We start from the raw sequence: 21,556 nt of genomic DNA, 5'->3' as shown, positions 1-21,556 counted from the left end.
TTTTGACATCTACAATTAGCAGTCTTAACAAAGGACTTAGTAGTGCTACTAAGGTAAGATTTTAATATTATATATATAAAATAATCTCTATATATATGAAACTTTATTAAACAAATGTGTTGACCTGTAGATTAACAAAACATATCAACGTTGTCCAACAAATAGATACAAACTTAGTAATTGTAAACATCCTATCAGGTTTAATATAAAATATAAACATGCGAAGTTATAATTCTTATATAACTAGATTATAACAGCTCCGTTAACTATTATCTATTTCAAAACAATAAATATTTTAGACAACACAAGCTGAGGTAACAAATGTAATGGCAGCAGTAGAAAACTTTCAAGATAAATTAACTGAAGATAATAAAGCCGAATTTGTTGCTAAGTTGGACAAAGTTATTACTGATTTTGCTCTGAAAGTTTCACTCAAAAAAGGAGGTTAATTTTCCATATTGTCGGATTTGTGATTTCCAAACAAAATAAAACATTTAGTTGATTTGGTTTTAATTAAAGACTTAGTTTAGTAATACTGATTGGAGTGTTTTTCTCGTCAAATTTTTATTCTGTAGTGTTTTCTATTTTTTCAACAAACTTTGGTAAAAATTTAAATAATTAAAGTTTCATAAAAGAAACTTTTAATGATAATTTTTCAATAAAAATAAGAAAGAGTATTAATTTATATAATGTATACAACTCTAGTCTCAAAATTTTGTACGCAGAATAAAACTAAAAGGAATCTTTTATATTCGTTAACAAGATAACAGTTTTTTCTTTACTTTAGTTCTTATTTTTAATGTGTATCACTTTTTATGGCAGAAACGAAAAGCATAAAATCTGCAAAAAGTTCAACTACAGTAATTGCGCCAAACTTTTCATCTGCCAGAAGAAAAAGAAACACTCAACAAAATAGAACAGCTACTTACACGTTAGAGTCTTCTTCAAATGCTCATGTAGTTGTAACAATTCCTGAAGAAGCTTTTCAAGGAAATTCAGATGCACGTTTAGTTGCTCTTTTAAAGTCTGATACTACTCTTCTTCCTAAACAACCTGCTAATGTTTCTGGTGAAATAAGTGGTTTGTTTAGTATTTAAATTTTCGACAGTAGCAACATTATCATCAACTTTTTATTTATAATTTAAAGTGATTGTAACATTTTATCAAACTTACAGAATTAAAATTAAGTGTGCTAAAAAAAAGTACCATAGATAAAAATTTTTTGTATCAGATAAATATTAATAAATTATTCTGACATTAAAATACATTAACACATTTTTTTTTTTTGGAGCTCTTTGTAAAGTTAAAAGAATGTTTAATCTCTACTTTCAATAAACACATAAATATAAGTTACTTTCCAGTGTGTAGTCAAAGTTATATCGTAAAAATTAAAAGTTTTGGGTTTATATTTTGAGCTTATATATATTAAGATAGTTAATCTGCTTAATAATTTTCAAATTCGAGATGGTTTTAAAATCTATCCGGTATCTATGTATGATTTTTATTGTATTGATATATTACGAATACTTACGGCTTAGGCATAACTGTTCGTATGTTTCTAAATCGGTGGTCTAATCTGAGAGTAGTTCTATAGTATTTAGTAATTTTTTTACTATCAAGTTTTTTTTCAAGAAGTTAACCACTTTCGTTCTGATTTTAATTTAGTATAAGGAAAGCTAAAAATTCAACTGCGTACTTACAATTTAACAGTTAATGATATTAAGTTTTTTAGAACTCTAACAACCTTATTGAAACTAATTTAATGAATCGTTTAGATAAGTTAAAAAAATTATAAAGTTTAGTAAGTTAAGAAAAAAATAACTGTGTCTTATTATTGAGGCAGTATGTTTTATAAACTCTCTATTTTATGTCATTAATAATTTTTATTTTTAAATATATCTTCTAGAAGCTTTATATCAACCGATTTAAGTTGTATATAAAGCAACTTATACAAAAAAGATACATTTTAATAAGTTTTAGGCTTTAAGTCTAAAACGTTTCAAATTATAAAATTTAAACTAAAAACATAAAACGTTGTTTAATATTTGCAGATGTATTTATAATAAACTATTAGTTTGTGATACGACATTGTTTAAAGTTTAAAAAAATTTTTCCGTTTTTAAAACCAAGTTATTTAAGAGAATAAAAAGTGTACTACTTTTACTTTAATTTTTAAATTCTAATAATCACGTTTATACATAAGTATATTCAGACACGCCAAAAAAAAATGGTAGTTCTGAAAATACATAGCTGTTAATTTTGTTTATAAATTTTAAATTATTATTTTTAAACATAAGTATCATTATGCACTTAAAGTTATTGCTTCTTAAACATCGTAAATACACCATTTAAAAAGCTTTAGCAATAATAAGTTTTACAAAATTAGTGATTTAGGTTCAAATTTTTTTAAACAGTTTGTTAAATAAAAATTGTGCACAAATTTTTCTTAAAGCATATATTCATTTAAAACTTTATTTATTTTTATCATTAATAAATTTTTTTATTAAAGTAAAACATAAATTTTTGTAGGTGACTCCGTATCTTTAACAATCGGGACATCGAACTTCACGTTAGCTGCTAAAAAATTGTCAAATGAAATTAAAATAATTTGGGATGTACAACATCTTATTGCTAAAGCTACTCCAAATAATGAAAAGGTTAGATCAGTGTCTCTTTAAATGTGCACACTGAACCTGAGAAAAGAAATGTTCTTTAAAAAAATTTATGTTATACTCAATTTTGATGAGTAATAAAGATTTTTTTCTATCTTATCTAATTTTGATAAAGAGTTTATTTTATTATTTTACTCAAGTTTTTCCTCAAGTTTTAATACAACCTAACTAGAATTATGATAATGTTAAAATAACAAAACATAATCTCGTTGACAATCTTGTGTGCGTAGTTCTGCAAACCTGGGACGTAGTGAGCTCACAAAGGTTACGCAGCCCAGGTTTGCAGAACGTGAAGTTTGTTAAAACTTTTAACACTGTTTCATTAGGTTACTTAAAACGTAAACTTGAGAATACTTTTTTTAACAACTATATTTATATTAATGTATCTAGCTTAAATATAGTGACACTGACACTAAAAAAAATACTAGATCACTTCAATTGAGACTCAAGGGTTTTACATTGAGAAATCCTTTCAACTAGCTTCTGATGGAATTAGAACCGAAAACACTCCCATAACCACTAAAACAGTTTCTTTATACGCTGATCAGGTAAACACTATTTTAGCTTACACAGCAGTGAACACCTACAAAGCTACTGTTTCTCAAGCAACGACTAAACTAGAAGTAACAACTGAACCAACAACTGTAACGCAACAAACTACTGGTATCCCAACAACCGATATTGCCCCAGGAGAAGGGTGTCCAGAAATAACTGTTGAAATTGATGGTTCTATACACAATTTTCCTGCTACAGAATTTGGGATCACTGTACCATCTAACGTGACTTGTGATAACGGTTTGTCAGGTTAATCTATATGATATTTTTTTAAAGATTATAACTGTTTTTAAATTTCTTAACAGGAAGAAACTCAGCGTTTAAAACATGTGCGAACGGTTGGACAACTCTTTACAACTATCAAAGTTGCGATTTGACCACTTCAGACCTTGTAGATCAACTAGTTAGTTAGCAAGCAACTTATTAAAAGTTATACATTTTTTAACGACTTTTTTTTATAAATAACGACGGAACAATAACAAAAACATAACAAAGGTCTGATTTTTTTAACCAGCCAAATCTTTGTTTTTCGATTTGAACTTAACCTTGAATTTAAGTATCTACTCGGATACCAAACGTTAGTGTATTTAAAAATTAAGTATTAATTTATACTTCATATTAATTTTACCTTTTATTGATTTTTTTATTAAATATCTTAAAACAGTTCGAAAGTTGTAAAATAATGTCCTTTAGTTGTTGACTGTATAAAAAATTGAATTTCAAACAGGAAAATCAGGATACCTCACAACAATCAACAACGCTTCTGTTTATTTCATCTGGGGAGAAATTAAACGAAGAAATGTTATCATCTACATTGAGCACTCTCGCCACTGGATTACAAAACGCTGTTGAGGTTTGAAAAAAAATTGATCGATTTTTAACAATATGTGCTTTTAGAGTTTTAAACATTTCTTTTAAATTAACAGTCTAGTCCAACAGCTGTATCTAATGTGATGGAAGCGGCTGGAAATTTTGAAAAGCAGCTTACAGAAGAAAACAAAGGAGAGTTTGTAAAAAAATTAGACAAACTTATCCAAGCATTTGCACTCAAGATTCAAATTGAGCCTGGAGGTAACATAAAGACTTTTATCCTTAATTTTTACACAATTAATTTTTTTTTAATAACTATATTTTATCTAATACATAACTTATTGTACATAGAAAAGAAACCAAATTAAAACCTGCTAAACTACATTTTTTTTTATAAAGTCTGCTAAATACATAATATAATTTTCTGAGGATGCTTTTTTTTTTTGTTTGCAAATATTATTTGCTTCTTTATAGTTACATTTTTGACCTTTGAAGAGTATTTTAATAAAACAGAAGTTATAATAGAAGAATTTTTTTTATCTAGATATCATCATTCATTAATATTGTTTTATCCCATTAAGTGTATAGTGAGTAAATTTTATAGTATTTAATTTATATTATTGTTTTTAAAAATTAAGTTAAGCTTATGATGAATTTAGATTTTTATAAAAGTAATAGAAATTATATAATATTTTTATTTATTCGAACATAAACTTCTTTAAGTGTTTCAACTAAATAATTTAAAATAGAAAAGAAAATTAAACTTTTAGCATAAAACACTGATAAAGTTCGACATGAAATATATCAGCTTATTACAACTTTAACTTCTTTAAAAAAAATTGTGACTTATATTTCAATTAATTTCATGTCTGCTATTAATGTTGCTTATCTATTAATATTGTTTTAATATTTAATTGCTATTTTAACTAGTCATGTTAAAGTTGATTTTCTATGTCTAAAAATGTTCTCTTGTTTTATTCTTTTTCTTTTAAATTTAAACTTGGACTGTTTTTTCGGTTTTATTTTACTAGACAAGTTTATTAGTACATTTTGTGAATAAAACTTTATTAAGTAGACACATTCTTTAGTTAATTTACGTTTAATTTTCCTTTCCTTTCTTTTGTTCTATTGATTGTTTTATTTCTTACGATTTAAAAGTTTTAATTAAAAATTTTATTTTTATTAGCTAGTAAGAAATTGTAAAAGCATGTGGTGTACGACTCGATAACCGAAAGGTTTCTTCCTACACAAGGTCTTAATACCTAACTTTTTGAACGCTTTTTAATCCTTCAATAAACAAAATATCTTTCAGAATCGAAAAAGATTAAATCATCTACAAATGTTGCTTATGTTATTTCTCCTCCTCCTTTGCAGACATTATTAAACTCATCTATTTCTCAACCTAAATATTTTTCTAAGCCTGTTTTTGCTAAATATATTCTCGAAACGGCAACTAACACTCATGTGAAAGTTTCTTTGCCTTTTGAAGCTTTCCAAGGTGACAGTTCTGCACGAATGGTAGCATTATTAAAAAGTGACCCAACAGGGTTACCAAGAAAACCAGAAACTATAAATGGAAACTTAGTCGGTATGTTATACAGCGTAATGCTTTTTTTTTAATTTTAGTAATTAAAAACTTTGAACTTCAACTAAATCTAAATATTTGCTAAACTATGATATAGTATAAATAGAACTTAATGTCTCATTTTTTATGTTGTTTTTAATTTGTTGTTTTTTTTATCGTAAAGTTTTTTGCAATCTACTTTGTTTGCATTTCTTTTTTTTTAAATGAAATAGCTCGTTTTGAGCAGATTATTTATTGCTAAATGAATAACTGTTTTAGGTGAAGCAATTTCTATGGTAATTGGCACACCAAATACAGAACTACTTATAAAAGATCTTGAAAATAAAATTGAAATCAAATGGAATGCAACTAAACTTATTCAAGATGTTTTAAAAACTGGAGCGAAGGTTTGAAATATATATGCTCTTGCTTTGTTTTTTACACGTTTGTTATATTTCATTATTAAAAATTATTATATGGCTACTTTTTGATGTTGTACAAAGCTTACCTAAACTGATTTTGCGGAAGTTTTGTAACTAAAAAGTACTATAGCCATCTTAACTTATACGTTTAGACTAATTAAAAGATAAAAACCTGAAAGCAAGCAGTTTAACATTTTTATTCAATTTTAATTTTTCAGTAAACTAATTTCTTTTAGTATGAACTAACAAAAGACACTAAATTGCAGATACGCAAAATTTTAGTAGAAGGTTACTATATCAATGAAAACTTTAATTATGCCAACGATGGTATACAAGTTGAAGACTTAGACCCTATGAGTGGCGATTTCTACGTTAAACTGCTCTCTGAACATCTGACTAGTTTTGTTGCTTTTGCTAAAGTAAGTTATTTACAAACAGAAGTTTTAACTTATTTTGTGCGTCTTTAACGTGTTTATAAACAAGTTATAACATGTTTTAAATGATCTAATTTTACTTTACACTTTTTGTTTTTAAAGTTTGCAATAAAACAAGTAGTACATTAATATGTATGTTTACTTTATCAAGACTCATCCACACGGAATTAATAAAATAAAAACATCATTTGTGTATTAAGCAATTTCAAAGTAAAAATTCTTAAAAAAATATTTTCCAAATATTTTTTTCTCTAAAATAGTTTAGTATTTATAAGAAATTAATTATTTACAGGTTCAAAAGGCAAATTTTAACCTCTCAATGCCTGAATTACTGTGTGTATTTATTGAAATTTCTCTATTATTCATCATATTTTTGTATTATTCTTATAATTGGTAAGAAAATTTTGTAGTAAGAAACCTTTTTGTTGTAGTAAAAACAAAAATAACATAAAGTTATAAGAAAACTAAATTAAAATAAACTTGTGACTTAATAGATTTTAAAAACGTTTTATGTCAAATAAAATATTTAATCTTTTTTTTAACTAATTTCATAAAACTAACTATGTTTCTATTTATACAAAACTTAACATTAACAAAAAAGTCTAAAAACATCGCAATCCTTTAACTAATTTTTTATTATTTTAGGAGTTTGTTTGCGCATCCAGCTTATAATATGATTTGGAACTACATTTTAAACACGCTCTTAGCTATTTTAATCCTCCTTATATCTACAATAATCGGTGAAACATCTTCTACTGGATGCATTGTAGTAGCTTTCTTTCAGCACTTCTTTATGATCGGCTCGTTCGTATGGCTCACAGTATCAGCTCACTGCCTCTACAAGAATTCCAAAAAAGACGACTGGGTTTTCAGTATGGAGAGCTGTACCAAAAGATACAAAATAAAACTGATTTTCAAGTATATTTTAATAATATATTGTATTTTTTGTTTTTAATTGTATCAAAAACCAATCTTGTTTATTTATTTATTTTTTGAAAAGACTTTTATACATAAGATACTTTTTTAATTCATTCTTATTAATATTTAACGGTATATAAAGAAGGTAAAGTGTACTATGCATTACATTGTTGTAATGAATATTGTACAGTTTAATGACAAAAACTTAAGTTCTACAATTTATCGCCAGGAAATGTCTTCAATCTTACGTTATATCAGCAATAACATCAGTGATTGTACCTATCATTTTAGCAGTTTCAAACAACAGTTAGTACATTATTTAGATGATCATAAAAAATATATTTTTACAAAAATAAAGCAATTACATAGCAATGTACAAACAATTATTTAATAAGTATTTTGTGATTGAAAGCATCTATTTTAGTTTACATTTTTAATCCTGTTGTAAATTAATTAAAATTTAAATTATGAAATATAAAAACTAAAGGTAAATCGTAAATGAATTTTAAAAATTAATAACATATATTAAGCTTTTAAATAAGTTTTTGTAAACTTAGTACAAAACATTCAATTAATAACTAAAATTATATATAATAATTGTTAAGTGCATTTACTTTTTGCCACTTTTTTATTCTGCAACTTATAATAAATAAATTTAACACTTGCTAGCATTCCCATCACTTGTTTCGCCTTAAGTTTATTTAATGAGTTGTTTTAAAACGCAGATTTGGTTGGAAACTACTCAGGACAAAGTGTATGTTTCTTGTCAGGACCTGGATTGAATTTTGGGTTCACAATACCTGCAGTAATAACCAGTATTATGACGATTTCTTACCTTGTGCTAGCTGTTAGAAATTTAATTAAACAGTACCGACTAATGAACGTTCGTTTTGATTTATAACTATTTATATAGATTTTTTTATAGTTAAATAAAAATAAAAAAATTAATAAAACATATTTTTGTCAACATAGAAACTTTTTATACATTTTAAAGACTTCTTAAAAAAATAACTATTTATTAAATCTTAGATATCGAGAAGTGGTCATTTGAGACACACACAAACATTTCAAATGGTCCAATGTATCTGCATCGTTATCATAATGCACATTATTTTCTGGTTAATTGCATCTATGAGACTTAACCAACTAAACTTTGGTGATGCCGAGCTGGATAACTTTGTTACACCACTTTGTGTTGTGTCTGTACTACTGGCTAGTTTTTTTTCTGCTTGTTTATTTTGCTAATTTTATAAGAAGTATATACTTGAAAAATTATATTAAATAGTTTACTTGTTTAACTATTTTGATATTTATACATTATATTTAGAAGTTATGTTTTTACAGGGAGTTTTTTCAACGTTTCTATTTATTGTGAGAGTTAGTAAGCCACGTAAAGTATTTGTAAACTTCATTCAAGATAAAATTCTGGGTAAGAGAAAGGTCTACAATCTTGATAGTATTGATTTTGATAACGGAACTAACAACGAAATACCAATTGGCAATCTTGAAGATAGGACCCTAAACAGAATCAGGTTGAGTAATTTTACAATACAACCAACTGATTTGGAAGCTGAGGAGAAAAACTCAGCAGTTTTAGATGATGATACACCTGACACTAGTAGTACATAAGTTTTAAATTACCTACATAAATTATGTTGAAATTGAAAACCAGTTCTTAGTCTTACAACTAATTGGGACTTTATCTTTAGCTGTAAAACGCAATAAACTTGAAAATGACTCTCTTTTAACAGATCTCAAGATTCAATCTTAAGTTTATTAAATTTCTCAATAAAAAAAAATAATTTTAATTTTTATGCAGTTTTTTAAACATTTTAAGCCAAGCTTAATGATATTTCACTACAAAAAATTATCAATAAATTTTCTTCTTTTTTTTAACTTGAAAACTAAAACATAAACTATTATAAATTTTTAATTAGTCTATTTTCTATAAATTTTCTTAGACAAAAACAAAACTTTATTCTTAAGACATTCTTTTAGTTGTTATGACAAACATTATAAGATCAAAATTTACATCGTCAGATTTTCAATCTAATTAGAATTTTTTTTTTATATAGATCAAAAAGGTTTTATTTTTATATTTTTGCAAGCATGCATTAAATTTGTTGAATATCAAGTTACTTTTTGATCATTTTAATTGTTTATATAAGGTTATTAATTTTTTCCTTTATGTGTACTTAATAATCTACGATGATAAAAAACCACTTTACAGAGTCTTTCAAGTTTTTGAATAGGTTTTACAAACGATTAAACTAAAAATAATGCTTTACAAATAAAAAAGAATAACTTTGATAAAATTTAAGAAAACTTCTGATTTAGTAAATTATATTTTATAGCAGCCTTATTAATAAGTCTCTAAACTTTTAAACTAATAAAATTATTGATATGTATTTTTACTACTACTTGAGTTTACATAATGATTTATTTTGAATTAATTTTTAACTAACTCGATCCGATTAAAAAATCTAAAGTTAAAAAAAACATAAAAAAATTGTGTGGTAATACAAATTTTATAACTTTTTAGGCTTTTAAGATAAAGAAAAGAATAGCTTTCAAGTAGCAAAATATTTTAGTTTAAAGTACTTAGACAAACCCTTTAATAATAAAATAATTCTAAAACGAAAGTTTAAATTAGCAAACATAATTTTAAAACTTGTTTTTTTAATTCTTTTATTTTTCTTAGAAAAAAAATTTGCGACGAAACAATGGTATATCAATTTTTTATTCCAACCTAATAGGTTATTCAAAATTTAAATAATATTTAATATATAAAAATTAAATGATAACGAAATAAATGAAACTGTTAAATAAATTAATTTAAGAAAACTTTTATTAATTTAATCTTATTTTAGAATTTTAAAATCAAAAATAAATAAAACACAGATTAATCAAACAAAAATTAAACAATCAAGAAGTATTATATTTATTTTTTACGTCGTATTTTTATATATAGCAAAACATATGTTCGCTTTAAAACTGCAAATTCGAGAAATGAAAATAAAAAGCTGTAACTAAGAAGAAAATTTTTATTTATTACCTTTTGTTTGTGTTTATAGCATTCAAATATCATAAAAGAATTATTAATTTTTTGATAAATTTTAAGATTCCTTGACGAATAATTTCAATCTTTAAAAAAGTATAAAACTTCTATAAGTATCTTTTTTTTCCAAGTTTAAAAACTTAAATACTCAATACTATGAAACACATTAGTTTTTGTTTCGAGTTAATTCCCACCCAAAAGTTCATATCAAGTCGTTTCTCAAACATTTATTTTCTTATTCATTCTAAATTATATTATACTTATAAGTAATTTAGATTTAAAAAAAACACAACATATGTTTCAAAAAACTAATAAAATTGTTTTAATCAAATCATGATTTCAAACCCACTAGTTGAAGATTGATTAGATTTTATTGTTTTTATGAAACATATGTTTCTATATTTTTTGTTGGTGGTTTTTTTTAAATCTATTTTTCTTAAAAGATTTTATATATGTATATGAAGATTTATCAACTTAACAGATTTTAAGTTATATTTAAGAACTACTTGTATATTTATTTTGTTTTAATTCCAATAATAATAAAAATTTTCATCAAATATGCTTTAAGTAAATTTTGTTTATTAGGAGTTTGAAAACACTTGCTAAATAATCTTGCTTACAAAGTTCTAATACCATACAAGCTCTGATTTGTTGCAATACTTTTAAGTTAACTTAAAACACTGCAAGATAAAATTTGAAAAGTAAATACACATTTAAAGATACTTGGTGTAATAGGTCGTTTCGTACACCAGGTACTAGGACCAATTATTTTAAGCGTCTTTTTGTCATTTAATTAATATTAATATGTCTAATTGTCATTTAATAAGTGACTGTTAAATTTGTGATAAGGTGGGAATAAATTAGCATTATAAAAAGACGTATTATTAATTTTCTAAAACTGTGCAAGTAATTTTCAAATTGAAAATGTTTTTGAAAAGTTCTTATAAATCTTTTGAATAGTAAAATTATGTAATAAATATACAGTAATGCTTAAACATATCTGAACGAAAAAAATGAACAATTTTACTTAATATGAAATCACAGTTCGAATTTCCATTTAGTATAATCGGATTTTTTTAGTAAAAACTACTGAAGTCTCTTCGAATTGAGTCCTCCAACGAGACACAACATGGTAGATACAAGATGGAGAATAAGAGGAAACCAGGAGATATAATAAGAAAGACCAGGAAGTATAAATGTTGCTTGTGGAGTTTGAGCAGAGAGACTTTGCAACAGAAGAGTGTACGTTATGTTGGCAGACAAAACAAATATCACTGCATAAAATAAATGTTTTATTTCTGTTATAGAAAAACTAAATTACAACAAAAAAACAGAAACATTCATAAAGTTCAACTATTTTTTTGATTAATAAAAGGAATATATATTTATAGTTTTTGCTTGGTTGCACTATCACTTATATACGGATTGAATTCTATAATTTGTTACTTAAATAATCTCATAAACACATATCAAAGTTGCTTGACTAAAAATATTAAGACTAATTAAAAAATATTCTTTAGATTAGTTTTTTTTTTACTGACTATTAGACGTATAGTAAAATGTACCAGTTACTTATAAATTCAAATATAAAAACTGAAGTTCGAAAGAAATGTATTTATTAATACGAATACTAAGACAAGTTTTTTATGTAAAAACTATTTTCAAAGTTTGCATTTTAAATCTATACAACTTAAAAATACATTTCCTTTGGTTTTAAAAACAGTTCTTTTGTTTTCTTTGTGATTTAGTAGCTAAAAATATTAATGGCTTGATTGAAATTTAAACAGACTTCTTTCAGTTTTTTTTTTTTTTGATGAATACTTTCATATTAAATCCTTATTACCGTTACTTGTATAAGGGTTATAAACCGGCATTGAGAATCGTTAAAAGTAAAAGGATTACGTTCAAGAACACTAAACTTTTTTTTAGTTTATAATGCATTTTTTTAATTAGTAGATTCATACATTTTTTCTTAATAAAAGAACAGTAAAACTAGGTAAGCTTTGCAACAATATTTAAATGTGTGATATTAAAAACTGAAAAATATAAACAAAATATTGAAACTTAAAATACGTCTTAGCAAAAAGGCTGTAAAAATTTTGCTTGTTAAGTTTATTAAAAAATTATTAATGTTTGTTAATAAAATACTTTTTTTTACTTTTAATAATAAGATACTAAGACAAATTACTTGTTAAGAAATGTGTAATGGATGAGTATATGTAGCCTTTTCTCCTAGCAAGTTTGTTAATACCAAAAACAACTGATAAAACATTACTGAGTAAGGAGAACACAATACTTATAATCATCATGCCCTTAGTTGCCTGCTCTAAATCGTTTTCTGATGAGCTCAAAACTGTTAAAGATATAGTGTTTTCAGTTTTAATTACAAAAATAAAGGTTTGCTTACATAGTTAGGATTTAAATTTCGTTTTCATCAAGGGTTATAAATGTAAAAAAAATTATAATAAGATAGAGTTGAACTTTTCAATTAACATTAAAATTAAAATTTTTTTAGTTTTAAAAGTTATTTTAGCATTGTACTAAAGAATATAAGTAAGTTATGGCAATAAAGTAATATTTTATTGAATTTTTCGAAACTTTACTTTATAACTAAAAAACTATCTGAATATCATTTATTTTAAACCAATTAGAATAATCTAATTTAAAAACTTTTATGTCTTTTTTTACAGTTTTAAAGAAGCTTAAAAAATAAAAGAAACTGTTTTTCGTTCTAACCTGATCCTTGTTGAGTAAATGTACTGGAACTAAGGCATTCATCATTTGTGAATAATGTAGGTGGTGACTCTTTGCAAACTTGGAAAAGACCATGCTTAATGGCCTGTACAAAATAAGTCTTTTGTATGTGTTTTTTTTCTTTCGTTTCATAAAAGTTTACAAAAAAAGTAAGTAGCAATGTTTTTCTTTTGATTTGTACCAGAGGTTTTTGTTAAAAAGTATACTTTCATCGACTTACATATACTCACTAAAAGTAGTCTACTTTTAAACCTAAATATTTTTATACGTTTACTTAATTAAGTTTCGTTGTTTAAATTGAAAATCTATAAAAAATGTTTTTTTTTTCTTTTTTTGCTTTTATTTACCTTTAATGCTATTGATCTAATTGCAACCCGTTTTTGAATTTTTTATATAAAAAATTTGTGTAAAAAAAAAAAAAACCTGACTACTGCTTCCAGTTGGAATTTCAATCCGCCATTCAACTAATATAGTTGATGCTAACAAGACCCCAAATGCAAATATTCCGGTAAAAGACGAATAAAACACTATGTTTATTCCAGATTTTCTAGTACTATATGATGTCATTGACATTTGGAAGGTTTCTGGTTTTTGTGACATTTATTTAAGTATTTATGAACTTTAATAATTTTTGTTTATTTATTTATAATCGTTTTTAGAACTATTTGTCATAAAGTTTTTGGAAGTTTTGATTGGAAAAATGACTGATACGCTAAAGTGAATTTGACCTTTTTTGATAAAAATATTAGGGTATGGGTTGAAACAAGTTAAAATATAAAAAAACAAAAAACTATTTTGTATTTGTTTTCATAAAAAATCAACCTCACTCAAGCGTATCCATCAATTTTTTAATTGCAACTTCTCAAAACTACGACTACTAAAACAACCACTGATAAACTTATAAATATGCTTCGTATTTGAAAACAATGTGTTAGTTAATTTTATGCTAATTTTTTTCTTAAATATTAACGAAAGCTGCATGCATTTTACTACCAAAGCAAAATCCATTCACAACTCTTTTTCTTATTGATATAAATATCAGTAATAAGAAATAACAAATTCATAAAAAAATAACATTAATTACAAGGTAAACTAGTTATTTCTAACAGCACAAAACTTTTTCGGAGTTTTAGTTTGGGTTTTGATTAAATTGTACCAAAGTTTTAATCTAAATAAATTATAAAAGCTCATAAATATATGTTAGCTTAAGAAGACTAAAATCTTATATATGTCCTATAAATGTACAAAAACATATACACAGTATAATTTTATATTAGAAAAAAACTTTAATTTCACTACAGTTTTCTTTTAACTATTAAAATTAAAATACGTTAGTAGTATCAGTATATGCAATATTTTAAAAGAATAACTTTACATTATAAAAGTTTGCAGGTTAATAAAGCCTTTATGCTGACAAACATTTTGTATACTTTATTAGTACTGTTCGAGCTTGTTTTATTTTTTGTTACAAATTCAAATGGTTGAACTAAAAATGTTTACAACAACGTAGTCAACACAGTACTTAACTAAGAACAACAAAAGTTTTAACTTTAAGTGCTAAGTATTTAGCTTTAGAATCCCTTGCATGAAAGTTTTATTTTTTTTTGCTTCACTTTTTCTTAATTTTACAGAAAAAATCAACAGTCTTGAAAGTATGAATAATTTTAAAAATACTTAAATACCAAACACTTTTTTCTAAATATAAGTATTTTTAGTTTTTGATATAATCATAGTTATAATTTTTGTTTGTAAAAGTATCTACGAAAAAATGTTCTAAAATATAACAAGCCCTTCATTCTATTTTATTATGAATAAAAAAAACTATACATAATTACTTTTTTTAATCTTTTTAAACTAGCTACAATTTAATTTATGCAGCTCATACTTTAATCAAAAGCTTTGTATTGTGCATAATATATTGATAAATTATTTTTTTTACTTTTAAGTAGCTGATGTCTACTTAAAACTAATATCTTACAAAAGTTATTCATCTTACAACATACTTCGAGTGAATAAAACAAAACTATAACATATTAAACTCAAAACAATTTTCTAAAATAAATATTTTAATAATTCTTCAGAGTAAGCACTTGGCGTGAAGTTACAAAAAGCATCTACAGTTCACTTCTCCGTCTTTCTTGCGGTTTTTCAAATTTTTTTCTACCACTCTAAATGAATTCGACCATTTCAAGTTAATCAACCATGAACTATTTACACATTACGTCACAAGCTTTGTTTGTACAGGAGACTAACCATCCCTTTAGTAAGACAGTTCCTTTAATGAAATTATCTACAACTTAGCATTATCTTTTACAATTTTTTTTAATCTTTACTAAAGTTTTGTTAAGTCAGTTATACGCTAACCGATTAATTTTTATAAAGTACATTTAAATATTTACATGACAAAACAGAAAGAAAAACACTATATTCAAGTTATTTTTATTCCTTTTGAACAAAAGCAGTTATGTTGATATTTTACATGCAATAAAAAACAAGTTTAAGCGCGTAGGATATAATTTAAAGCAATAATATGATAAAATACATATAAATTGATTTTCTAGCTTAAAAATAAACCTTACTTTTGAAAACTTACTTTATTTTTTGCTATTTATCTATTCTTTTTATAGTTAATGACAAATTTTTCTAAAATAATAATAAAAACAAGGCTTCAAAACAATTTCCAAAAAAAAACATTTTAAACTATAAAAAGTTTATACAGTCTAACTTTTGTATATATTTTTATTCTATTTTTATTTTCAGCCCTTCAAAACTGTTTAAAATCATAATGTACTTCAAAGAAGTTCACAACAATTTAAGCAAATAATTGTGCTCCTTTGTATTTTAGTTGTCCGTACTTAAAAAACGTTTAAGTTTTACGATCTGAATTGAGTTTGATATTTTTTTTTAAATTTTATAGTATATTTTAATATTAAGAAACATGCTTCTAATTTTAGTCTATACGTTTTTTTTTTACGTTTTAAAAATAAGTTCTCACCCTTGTTTTTATTTTTAAGAATAGATTTCAAGTGCTGTAAGATAAAATATTTATGAGAAAAAACAAATAAATTTAAAATCTACAAAACTAGAAGAATGTATATTAACACAACTATAACATAAAACACAAAAAGTAGTATAAATAAGATATTCTTCGTCATAAAATGTTCACAAAACTGGTTATTTTTATTTTTTAAACAAAAATCTGCGACCCGCGACGTACTTGAATACTAAAACAATAAAGCAAAAAAAAAAGTTGTTGTAAAAGCTTACAACTAGGGTCTTAATTTAGTATATTGTGTTTACTCGTGATTTATCATTGTTTTCTTTCACATTGTTGGTTTGAAATAATTATTTCTGTTGATTACTTTAACTATTTTACATAACTTCTGCCCACGGAAGACTTTATTGTTTATAGTGCGGCTCGCGATTAACTTTTTTTTATGAAAATTAGCCTGCGATGTATAAAAGGTTGTCGAGCCCTGTTTTAAGATATTAGTAATCTTTATCGATGTATTATTTGAAAACTACTTAAGAAGTTTATAAGTTTAAAATATCTAAATAAAAAATTTAAAGCTACAGAATGTGTTAGTAATGTAATTAAACTATTTTTTGATGCCAGTTGATATTAGTTTTTATAAGCTAGTACATTCTTAATTAAAATCAAAAAGTTTCTAAATACCTACACTTTTAAAATTTCTTTTATTGTAAATTCCAGTTGTACTAGCTCTAAAGTAGACTAAATTCATGTAGCCTTAATTAAGTATTAAAAAATAAGACGAGGTTTAAAAAGCTTATTAAAGGAATATTTGAATATTTTAAAAACACTACTAAAACATTTTGTTCTTAATTTTTAATTAATTTATCTTATGCTAAATAGTTTTTTTTTTTTCTATGAAATGAAAATAACTGGTTTTGAATTACACTATATTTCAAAATTCATATTAAAGTTATAAAGTATTTAACGCTAAAGTAAACTAAATATTAAAGTTCTCTACCACCCTAGACTTACAGAAAAGCATTTTTTTGTTTAAAAAAGTGTTTATAAAACTATAGGGCACATGGAACTATTTTTTCAAATACTCAAGATTGACGACTAAATGGAATATAATAATTTGTTTTTAATGTCTCTAATAGAGGTTGTTAAGAAAGAGATGATTTTAGTAAAATTAAATCTATTTCAACTCAAAACTATAAAAAAAAGTTTAAATAAATTTTAAATTTTGAAGATGTTTCTTTTTATTTACAAATGAATACCCTCAAACAAGATTAAATTTTATTAGCTAAAAGACAGACTATTGATAACTTAATTAGCATATATTTAAAAAGAGGCAATCTAACTTATAAAAGATACTCTGAAGTTTAATATAAAAAAGAAAAAAACAAGCTCTTAAGTACATTTCACGAGAAGTTTAGAACTTACACTAGATATTCTGGGGTTTAAAGTAAAGAGCAAAAAAACAACGTCTTAGTAACATCTCACAAGAAATTTTAAACTTACATTAGATACTCTAGGGCTTGTAATGAAGGGGACAATCACTTTTTTTTTCATTTTCAAAAGAGGCGTTTATGAAAATGAGTTTGAGAAACCCTCGTATAGACGAATTTCACTATAAAACGGGTGCAGTCTTCGTAGGGTATGAGCATTGGTCTTTAGATAACGCGCAAAACGTCGAATTTTAACTTTGTAAACCACGCTACAACACAAATATAAATAGGAGACGCAATTATTTAAGTTAGCAGGGGAATCAAAATAGATTTTGAAATAACCACAGTAGTAGCCAATGCTTTTTAGGGTATTTTAGGTCTGGTTGCAACCAACGCACAAACCACCATCCATCAAATTTACCAAAAATCGGGTTCCCATATTACAGACAGTAGGATGTGACGAAGATGGGTAAAAATACCTCTCATAGGAGCTTTCCATGCAGCTCCTAAAATACCCTCAATTCAAAATTAATCGAATATATAAACCGATAAACAAAACCAAACGCTAGCCAACAACTTAACCAAACATTACCCAACTTTACTGACCCACTCCGTCTCTATTTAACTTCAATAATTAGTCACGAGGCCAACGGTCTACTTTGCAACTAGTTGTTTGGCGCTAACTTTACGTCATTACTAGTAGTGACGTCACAACTGATCATCGCTAGATATTTAAGATATAAAATAGCATGTCTGTTAACCCTGCGGATTAGCCGCAAAACTTAAAAATCTCAGTAGATAAAAATACTTAGTTTCTTTTATAGTTAATACCAGATGTGAAACTTCGATATTACGATTAACAAACGTAACAAAATATAATTTTAAGTACTGTAGTAGGGCTATACAAGGAATAAAAGATAACATGTTGTACACCCTGTAGGGAGACTTAATGTGGATTTAAAATTAGGTAATCTAGATTAAACACATTTTTTCAGTGACTTTAGAAAACAAAAATTATACCTACATGGGCCTAGGCAATTTGAATAAAATAGATTTAATTCACGTTACATAAATCCAAGTTGTACAAAGAATAAAGCGTTTGGTTATATAACTTAATTTTTTGCATCTACAAACTTACCCATTCCTGTGGTGGCAAGATTTAATAAAGTGTAAGTTAGGGACCGTTACGATAGATTCAAGAAAGAAATCTTAGTACTGCTTGAAAAATACCCACAGCTTACTGAAACTCCCGACCAGACTTGGTAAAAAAAACTGTTTTTAGTATTAAAAATTTCCCAGTAATAGTTTTTTAATTGTTATTTAATTTAATTTAAATCCTACTGCATGGGATTTTAAATTCAGTGTTTTCAACTAAGTCTGCTTCCGACTTGACTTGTAAAAGCGAATTGCTTTGATTACTAGAGCCAAAAGTTTCATTAAAAAGTAAACAAGATTTTTTACACTTTAGTGTGCTATTAGCATAGCAACAACTAGCATTTTGACAATTTAGCTAATGACCGACTATATTTTCTAAATTTTTTGTTCATAACAATTATGATAAACAAGCAACTAAAGCGTCTTTAGTTGGAACAACTGCAAAAGAAGCGCATAGTGCAAGGGATGACTGACCATCTGGTCCTGGATTATCAGCCAGGACCAATGGAACTATTCGCTGCTTGGCTGTCATCTGTCGCTGGTTTTAAATGCACTTAATTAAGAAACTCAAAAATGCTTTCATCTATCGCCGCACTCGGCTTTAAATGCAGTTTCGTCACACCATATTTCTTTTGTAAAAGTCTCTCAGACGAATAAGCAGCACTGCTTACGTACTTTACAAACTAAGTGTGTATGTATTGTAAGTTTTGTAATACTTAACTCATTTTAGTGTCTTTGTTTTTATAATTGTTTTTGTTTCAGATTGTTCATTGTTTTAAGCAACAGGATATCCAGATAATGTCATTACACGCTTGTAAAAGAATTATGTTTAGTAACAAAAATATTCAACGGAAAAACCTTGCGTAAATCCAAGGAAACCATCAATCAACCCGCTTGCATTAGATAATATTTCTATAAGTGACACAAAAAATTTTGAATAGGTAAGTGAATTTTCCCGCGGTCCGTACATTGTCTACGCCTAACTAACACAAAGACTTATACTACTATGTTAGAAAATACTACACTACTACATACTCAAAGTAAATACTACATTACTACCTTAAGTTTTATGTCAAGTTAATACTAAAAAAATTGTATAACACTTAATATTTTATTGACTTTATTATTGATATATATATATATATATATAGTTTTAATACAAACAGTATTTTTTTCCTACTTACATTATTTCTTAACTTTAAGTCTACATAGGTTATATTGAATGTTGGTTTATTTGACTTTGCAACAGCTGATTGTGAATTCACACTGGTGGCAGTGATCACATTATTGGATTGTTGATGTGTTTTTTAGTTGTAGCGTCGGCGGATACTTACTTGGGGATTTGAGCTTCATAATTTTCCCACACTTTGTGGTTTTTGGTGCTGAGATTTTAAGCTTGTGAGTGTTTGCCAAATGACGTGTCACCAAGGGAATTTTAAGTAAATAAATAGTTTTTTATTTTAACTTTTGGTTAGTTTATTGTTAATTCTAAAGGGGGAGGTAGAATTACAGGTGATGACAAATTGTTTGCTTGACCTTCATAAAAAATTTATCGTTGTAGAGGGAAAAGTAAGTCTGATGTTTTTCTACCATAACAAAAAAAAGAAAAAAGTTTTACAAGTTAAATTAAACGTGTTCCTTTCTTTCCGACAAAAAAAAAAGCCATTAAAGTCTTTAGTAATATTCTTAAGAGAAATATGCAATATAATAAATAACAATAAAAATAGATATTAAAAAACAACACCCAGTACAAGGTAGAGTTAAATTAACTTTATCACAAAATAACATTACTTTATTTCAAAATTTGGAACTAGTTATTAGCCACGAAATCAGTTTTTCTTTTATTGATCTCATTTTATATGTGGTTTTTGTTATGTACTTGTATTTTTTAATCTTAAATTACAGTTTGTTAAACTATTACAGTTTGTATTTCTACCTTCTTGCCACTCAAACTATTTTATATATGTGAAAATCCACCTGACTTAATTCATTAATCAAATAATTAGTATAATATTATTTCATGTTATGTAATAATGTGTCCTGATTGTGTAGGGGTTGTTTGATAACTCTCAAGTTGAAACTTGCAATATCAAAATATTTTGAGTTTTTCATAAAAAACAAAACTATCTTGAATTAACTTAAGTTTGAACATAAAATTCAAAATATCCTAAGTGTGTGGCAGCTGAAAATCTAACAAATTTCTAAACTCATTTATTTAGAAAAGGATCTATTATAGAACATTTGTTATATTTATTCTTTCAAAAATTTATTTTGCTAACTAAGTTTAGGTCAAAGACCTCTTATTTATTTGTGTTGTTCTTTGATTTTTAAGTTTAACTAGAATTTAAACTTTGCCAAAAATTCAAACTTAGTACCATAATTAAACTTGTTTTGTTTTAAGGTAAAAATCTGTTTTAACTGTAAGCTTTCATATAAAGCATTTGAGCTGGAATTTAAATTTTAATAACAATTAAAAGCACAAGATTGTTCAAATTTTCAATAATTACGTCACAATTAAAATAAGCTACACCAATTTCAATTAAATTTTAAGCTCATATCATTAATTACACTTTTGCTTAAGCAATGTTTAGTCTGTAAATTATCTAGAAGAAAAATGAAAGCTACATACAGCTTTGATTATTATTATTATTGTTGTTATATTGATTTTAAAACTTAGCTAAAAATTTAAACTTCTACTAAAACTCAGTCTTAATATTAAAAATTGATTTGTTTAGTTTCTTAAGTAAAAATTTTCAGTAATAATTTGTTTTTAATTTAATTGTTTAAATGCT

General features: G+C 25.4%; 1 protein-coding gene across 1 annotated transcript; it reads right to left on the bottom strand.

The window, feature by feature from the left end:
• Window positions 1–10,300: 10,300 nt before the first annotated feature.
• On the bottom strand, window positions 10,301–13,928 carry LOC145834374 (uncharacterized). The gene is made up of 4 exons (XM_082941789.1): window positions 13,611–13,928; window positions 13,170–13,272; window positions 12,622–12,786; window positions 10,301–11,707 (listed from the first exon to the last, which is right to left on the bottom strand). Exons 1-4 carry the CDS (start codon window positions 13,785–13,787, stop codon window positions 11,520–11,522), a joined length of 633 nt encoding a protein of 210 aa, XP_082797915.1. The 5' UTR covers window positions 13,788–13,928; the 3' UTR covers window positions 10,301–11,519.
• Window positions 13,929–21,556: the final 7,628 nt, after the last annotated feature.

Source organism: Thalia democratica, chromosome 4, assembly GCF_965202585.1.
Source record: "Thalia democratica chromosome 4, ktThaDemo2.hap1.1, whole genome shotgun sequence".
NCBI lineage: Eukaryota > Metazoa > Chordata > Thaliacea > Salpida > Salpidae > Thalia > Thalia democratica.
The sequence above is the reverse complement of the archived record's forward strand: the minus strand, read 5'-3'. Positions and strand labels throughout refer to the sequence as shown.